The sequence below is a fragment of the Taurulus bubalis genome (assembly GCF_910589615.1).
Source record: "Taurulus bubalis genome assembly, chromosome: 18".
Taxonomy (NCBI): Eukaryota; Metazoa; Chordata; class Actinopteri; order Perciformes; family Cottidae; genus Taurulus; species Taurulus bubalis.
The window spans coordinates 14,184,482-14,192,109 of record NC_136606.1 but is presented as its reverse complement, the minus strand read 5'-3'; the positions used below and the strand labels follow the sequence as shown (position 1 = coordinate 14,192,109).

Below are 7,628 nucleotides of genomic sequence, written 5' to 3'. Positions count from 1 at the left end.
TCTGTGCTGCTGAAGAAGCAGGTGTGAGCTTCATCACATCATCCTTTAGAGTGAATAGACACACACACACACACACACACACACACACACACACACACACTAGGCTCCAAATGAATAGGACAGAATAGGACAGCCTGAGTACAGTTTATTTTCTGTCTAGCAGTGCTATCTTTTTTCAGGACTCCTAATCAAACATGCCTAAGGCCACTGGATGGATAAACACACACATACACACACCACACACACACACACAGTTTGGCATCATTTCAACTCTCCTCTCAAGCACTGGAGAGAATAAGGGTGTGCTGACAAGAAACACACAAACATAAAACACCGGACTTTGAGAGAATTGTCTTAGTTTTTATTTTTTTATGTGAAAAAAGACATGGCACCTTTTTACCCAAACACACGGCGAGCAAATTAGGGCAGTTGACATTCTTCTGATGTACACTGGAGCAAATGTCTCCATATCCCCCAAAATGTCACCACATGATTCGATAAGAGGCAAAGCCACTTATAAATTACCAATAAACTATAAAAAGAAAAGCCACTTTCACCGAGAAAATGATCATGTAAAACAAAGTTCCCTATTTCTGGCACATGCGGGGGCAAATACGCCTTTTAATTAATATGTATGTTTGTCTTCTAGGATGGGGTCGCAGTCATTCATCTCAGTCGTGACATGATAGCATGTCGCTCGGTGCTCTTTCCTTCCAACTTTTCTCCAACCACTCGAGGGTTAATGTGTACGAGTTGTTTCCAGTGCAAAACTCTGCGATTTGGTTAACTAAGGCGCTGGCTTCCCTTTAGAAAAGTCCTCAGTGTTGTCCTCAATGATGGGAATGTGTGTGTGGGGCTCTGACGCGTTGCTTTTAAAAAAAGAGGAGCCCATTAGCATTGATCCCCTTGTAAAAAAGTGTTTGTTCCTTCATGTTTGAGTGATTTCAGTCGGTTCTACACCAGTGATCAGCGTACTGGTACATGGGGATGAGATACAGCGGCTCTGTCACCTCGTCCTAGTTTAATTGTCTGTCAGCAGTTTTTCCGGCTGATTCCTGGTCACACTGTGTATTCCCATCCTTGGCTCAATGTTAATGCGGCTGGCCGCTGTGGCGCGTGCTGCTGCACGCCGAGACAGGCGGGCCAACGCCACATCGGAGCTGACAACCAGTCTGCCAGCGCAGGACATCCGCTACGCCCGTGGGTGCCTCTATACGTTTTGAGAGAGAAATCTGACTTTCTTTCCTGTCAGAAGCCAGCCCCTAAGGTCGTTGAAGGAGGGAAGCTTCATTTTCTCTTTGTTTTTACTGTAAACATTCAAGAAGATGCCGAAGAGCACCAGAAGGCCGCCCCAGATGTACCTGACGAGGGAGAGATGGAAAGGTTAGATAACTTCAAAAGGAGATGAAGTGGACTGCCACGTGCGAACGTCAGCAGATAATTAGAGCCAATATAATAATTGGATGTACAGTGTAAAGTAGAGCAGAGTTCAACAAGATGGCCATGCAAAGGCAGATACTGGAAATAGTTAAGTATAGTAAATAATAAAGTATTTTGGTTTAAAAAGTGTAAACTTCGGCCATGAAAAGGACCAGCAACGGTGGAGGGCACACACCAGCTGGAGGGGGAATGAAGTTGGCGAAAGATGCTCAAGTTTTTTTGTTTCTTGCATGTAGAGAGAGTGTGAGTGTGTGTGTGAAAAGTTACGACTGAGAAAAAAGAGCAGGAGAGGTAGAGCAGAAAACGAGACCTCTTTGACAGCGGAGAGGAGTTGGAGGGAGGGAGGGAAGTACAAGTGGAGTAGTCGAGGTCTGAAAATGGACTGAGGACATGAAAACTAGGGGCAGGGGAGCCAAATCAAGTTTGAGTGGTCAAGGGAGAGGCAAGTGTAGACCTTCTTCAAACTAGAAGAGAACTGATCAAAGTCAAAAAGGTGACCGGACTTACTGAAAAGTGAAAGGTTTTGCGAAGAACATGAAGGAAAGTACGATAGTCATGGCCTTTCTCCCGGTGGTCACTGCAAAGGAGAAAGAAGAAAAAAACATGTGTACTTTTACTTAATTACAAAAAGAAATAAAGGCTCAACCGATGGCCAAAGACCCATTTTGTGTGCTTTTCAAAATATGTTGACCTGACCTGTAACTGCAACCAGGGCACCAAAGAGCTTGATCAAGGCGAGCACGAAGGAGATGCCGAAATAACCCGTAAGAGAGAAGAAGAATGCGTAACCGTACGTCTTCACAGGATGCTGGGAGGGAGGAGAGGACACAAGACAAGTGAACGATTACGACGTAGAAACAGAACTGAAATCGGCCTCCTCCCGATGCTGCGATAACGTCGGGACTTACAGGAGGCAAATAAAGCACCTCGTGCATGTCTTTACAGCTGAAATTAAAAAGCAGCTGCTAGGAGCACAAGATCAATACACTATACATAACAAGTGATTCATCTACACATCTTAAAAACAGAAGATTTGACTTAAAGTATCGAGTCCTTTTGTTTTAAGCTCTACTCACTTCTGAGCAGAACGCCACCGCTGGCCCGATTCCACCGACACAGAGCAGGCCCGTCAGTATGTAGATAAAACCGATGGAGTACGAGTACAGCACCTGTCCACACAAACGCCATGGGACCGGTCAGTGACATCACACACAGAATAACAACAATTACCACAATTCTCACATAGCAGTTTGGGCTTGACGACTTAGTCGAGTTATGTACGTTCTACTTATTTTTCAATGAGATAAACACGCTACCATTTCAGAGTTGGAGCCGTTATGGAGTTTCATGGCTTTCTCCTGCACGTTTCCGATGGCGGCGTCTGCACACAGCGCCAGGGAGATGAGGAGAACACCTGTGTGACAGGAACACGCATAAACACAACAAAAGTAAGAAAACGGATATCCGAACACACGCATTATGTATTTTTTTTAGCATGAGCTGTGCAGGGATGAGCTAGTAGGCACTTACCTGTGACGTTGAAGCTGGGGGCCACTTTGCTGTCTGCCAACGTAAACCATACAAGTCCCAGACTCATGCAGAGGGCCGCGGACACATCCGCCACATTATAGCGTTTACCTGGAACACAAACCCGTGGCAAAGAACTCAAAATGAGAAACCTTAACTTCTAAAATCTCCTAAATCATATTTTGGGAAAACAAGGAATGAGTTTTAGCGATGAAGTGGCAAAACTTCCAAAACCTTTTACAACCTCACAAACACAGAGAGACCGATCTGAGACATTGCCCCGAGCTTGGCTTGCAAAGGAATCTTCAAAAGATGACCGACCTCTTTTTAAATAAAAGAAGTTGACATTGGGCTCAGGTAAAAAATAAATAAAAAGTAACTTAAAAGTTTTACATTGGGTATTCTTGACAATTGGAAGTTTGAGCGGCGGTCGTGCCCGTAACAATACACCAAAACCGCAAAAGTTTGGACAAAAAAAAACAACAGGATGAAGGAGTCTTCCAAAAACAGTTTGACGGATAGATGCCTTGAGGTTGACAAGGGGACGCAGCATCAGGTCGACCGTGGTCGGCTTTGATTCCCTGACTTGCCTTTGAAGGGCCTCACATCAGATGCAACCCCACACCCCTCCCTTCATCCATCCCTCGCGCCCACTTTCTTTCCTCTTTGCATTCTAAGTGAATAAATTCTGTTTTCCACTCGACCCCTTGAGGGACCCTGGTCCTCACATCTATCCATCCAGAGAGAGGAGGCAAAAAAAAAAATTATGGAAAGAAATACGCAAAACCTGTCTGACGTTGAGGACACAGAACCTTGAGTGAGCCGGTGTGAGGATGAAAGGACAGACAGAACTAGTGCAGCCGGCTGGGCTCCGACAACCGAAAACAACAGACGTCGATAAAAAAAAAAAAAAAAAAAAAAAAAGTAGGTGCCCAATGCTGAAAGGTGGTCATCCCTTCAAAGGGAACATGTGAGATGACTGAAATGAGGTGTACAATGTACCCTGTCCTGACTAGGGTTGGGTACCAACACGTCCGGTACCTACCGGACTGAAAAGCAACGCAGATTTCGGTGCTTCCTTCCAGTGCCTGAGCCGATTAATTATTTTTTTTTTATTACACTACTCTGTAAAGTTGGACGGTATAAAAGATACTAAAACGGTTACGCAGTACCCGTACGTTAAAAACGCTAAGATTGTGATGTATCGATACTCTATTAAAATAGTGCGGATCAGAGCACACTCGCTGCTCTCTGTCGTTCGCCTGCATGCAGAGCGGAGCTCAAGGGGGCGGGGCTTCCAGCGCTCACACACACACAGCGTGCGCACACAGAGATCGCTGTAGACACGAGCACGAGCTTTTGAACATCCGTCCTCGGCTTGCTGGAACAAATCTCTCCCAGTTGATAATAATGATGACGTGTAGTCCAGTAAAGCAGCAGTTTGTAGAATCCAACAGTGTCTGAGTTCTGTTGCACACGGTCCCTATCAGGCCACCTGATGCTTGTGTCTGGTTATTTTCCAAAAAGCAGGAAACCCGGGCCTGAAAATTCTGACTTCAGTTTACATAAACTGATTCAGGTTTAAGCTTTTCCACAAAGCCAACTCAGAGTTAATGCTCAGATTGACAAGCCTCGTTTAAACAACAAATACAACAGAACTTCAAACCCCAGAATTGAAGGTTTGAGAGCAGATCAAATATTTACATAGAATGGAAGACGGAGGATTAAAGAGGCTTAGAGCAATATCCACAGCTACAGATCACTACATATTAATCCCATATTGTGAAGGATCAAAATATTGTGACAACCAACCACCAGCACAAGTAATTATATAGTTGCATCGGTAACGCTGTGTACAAATACAAAAACGGTAGAATCAGCTTACCTTGTATAAAGATTCCTCCGATCATGACTGGGATAAGTTTACAGCACTTAAAGATGACCTGTGTGGGGTAGTTCAAGTAGCCCAGGGAAGTATTGGACAGACCCATCGTGCCCACTGTTAGAAACGCTATGATCATATAGGTCTTCCCCGGTATCCTGGAAGACAGGAACATATAAAGCAGTTGAGAGACTAATTCTCTTTTCTCACCACCTAATACTTCCAAAAACATTGTCTAAAGAGTTAATGTGAATTATAATGAGTAGAGTCTTTCACACGGGAGTACGGATTATTCACCTTCTGCGTTTGTCCTGCGTGAGCTGAAGCTCCACCAGTCCAAATATGGAATAGAAGCCGAACTGGATCAGGGTGAGGTACCAACCAAAGGGCTTGAATCCTTCCACGGAAAATATCAACTCCTGGATGGATGGGACAAATAAATCAATCACAAAGCAGGTACTAATAGCTTTCTGAAATGCTAACTTTTTTTAATAAGTCACATGAGTTGTCTAATGTGCCATCAATACCGGCACTGTATTTTTCAAATATAGAGACTGGGGCAACATCTATTAACACATTACACGTAAACAAACGTTGGTGCAATAGACACAGAGAGCCTTCACAACAGAAAAAAACATGCTTCCACTGTAACAACCTCATGTTTGTCTTTCTCCCGGTGTTACCTGCAGGTATCCGTAGATGAGGTAAAAGAGGAAGACTCCGGCCACGCAGATCATGAACTGTGTGGGGGAGCTGAAGCTGCTCAGGTTGATTCCCAGGACCCTCAGCTCCTCCACAGACTTTATGTGGGGCGACATCACCTCCGTGGACGACGGCATGGAGATTGAAATGTGTTTCCGGGAACTGTTGTAGCTCACCAGGCCATATTTGGCACTCATTGTTGCCGATGGGAGCTGCAGGGACATGGAGATATATATAGAGAGATTTAGGCGATAACCAAAAAGGACATAATTGACTTCTGCTTGAGTGTCAACAATACTGAGCTGTTGCATCACCGGAGGAAAAGTTAAAAGAAGCATCGCAGCATTCTTGTCGATTAGATGCAGTTCATGATGCCACTTCCTGCCTTACTTGAATGGTTGTTGTATTTCATGATATGCAAATAAGTGAACATTCAGTGATCCAGACGTGCTGCGACACTGGGAACAATATAACATACACTTTGAAGAAGCACCCACTTGCATCCATCAAACTCAGACGTCTGCTGCATCTCACCATGTTGACACATGTCATGTAATTCCCCAGAAGCCTTTCTAAGACGTGAGCATTTACAAGATACTGCCTGTTTTTCTGCTGTTTATTTTGTTATAACGTTACTAAACACAGCCCCAAACCGCTGCATCCCATTCAACCTCACACCCACCTAGTTGTAGATGTGCAGTGTGATATAGACATCTGAATCATAGAGCATCGTGTTTAGAAAAAGTATGAGTCGTTAGCAACCGGCTACATTAAGTAGCCGGTTGCTAACGACTTAAGTGGAAGTTGTCCGTTGACTAGTTAGCATAGATTAAGCCTCCAAAGACGAGTGGTAACCCCAACAATCACGGCCAATCCATGAGATGATTTGCATGAGCGATGTATTTCATTCCCGGCGCTGACTTCTCCACATTACAAGCGAGCTACAGTAGCAGGCTCGTTACCTTCAACAGCACTTCCGGGTTTGTTTTTACGCTAGCTTATCCGCTCCTTCAGAGGCAACGCCGGTGACAATCATTTCCCTGGACGTGCCGTCTTCCTCTTTCGCACATTTCGGGCGTTTTCATGTTTTCCCTTCGCAGTGACAAACAGCCAGGACGCGTTGAGCCGCGCGTTAGCCCGCTAAAAGCTGCCTGTCTTTGCTGCAGCGGCAGGAGCGGCCAACAACTTCCGCTCCGCTCCGACCTCTGAACCGCGATGCCATTGGTCGACGGAGCTGCGCGCGTCACTGCAGGTGAGTCACCACACGTCATCGGTCCGGTGTTCAATTCGGTTTTATTCCGCGCGCCACGAACAGCGGGAGAGGCACGCGCAGGGGATGAGCGCGTGGCTTTAGTTTGAGTTGAACGTCACAGGCTGCGTGAGTTACCTGTTTTGAAGACTCCATCACAGTTACAAAGGTGAGCTTGATGTCTCCAGTCACACCAAGGTACACATGAGCACATGCACGTGTTGCTAGTTCTGTCCAGATTAGCAAGACAGTTTCCTCAGAATCAGAATCGTTTCTTTGCCAAGTACGTTGCACATAAAAGGAATTTGACTAGGTGAAAGGTGCATAACAATAATAGCATTCAACAATAACAATAGTACAATAAACATTACACATACAAGTGCAATTATCGAGCCATAATGAAAAGATACATATGTTAAACAGCAAACAAATAACAGCACTTTAAAACAAGTGTATATTAAAAAATAAATTGCAAGTGTATTTTAATAAAATAAAAGATGTGCAATAATATTGAAGGAAGTTGTCCTGGGGATGAGTCAGTATTTTGTTGATGAACGCGACTGCAGCTGACGTGAGGTCTTGGTCCTGATGGACCGCAGCCTCCTCCCTTGATATGCCTCTTAAAACATGTTTTTCTTTCTGCAGATATACATACATATTTTTGGGAGAATATAAATGATGATGATGCATTTTATTTGGAGGCGCCTTTCAAGGCACCCAAGGTCGCCTTACAATTACAATATAATAATAGAGGGTAAAAGATAAGCATAAAAGATATAAACAACAGTAAAACAGAGCATCAACATAAATAATAGATAATATCCCTTT

The 7,628-nt window shown here is 44.4% G+C and overlaps 1 protein-coding gene across 1 annotated transcript; it reads right to left on the bottom strand.

Annotated features, from left to right (window-relative positions):
* Positions 1–347: 347 nt before the first annotated feature.
* slc35b3 (solute carrier family 35 member B3) lies at positions 348–6,650 on the bottom strand. Its single transcript, XM_079234562.1, has 10 exons — positions 6,514–6,650; positions 5,533–5,763; positions 5,147–5,268; positions 4,853–5,007; positions 2,971–3,078; positions 2,757–2,854; positions 2,517–2,609; positions 2,137–2,248; positions 1,948–2,017; positions 348–1,361 (listed from the first exon to the last, which is right to left on the bottom strand). The coding sequence occupies exons 2-10, from the start codon at positions 5,746–5,748 to the stop codon at positions 1,211–1,213; spliced, it is 1,125 nt and encodes a 374-aa protein (XP_079090688.1). The 5' UTR covers positions 5,749–5,763; positions 6,514–6,650; the 3' UTR covers positions 348–1,210.
* Between the last annotated feature and the right edge of the window lie 978 nt (positions 6,651–7,628).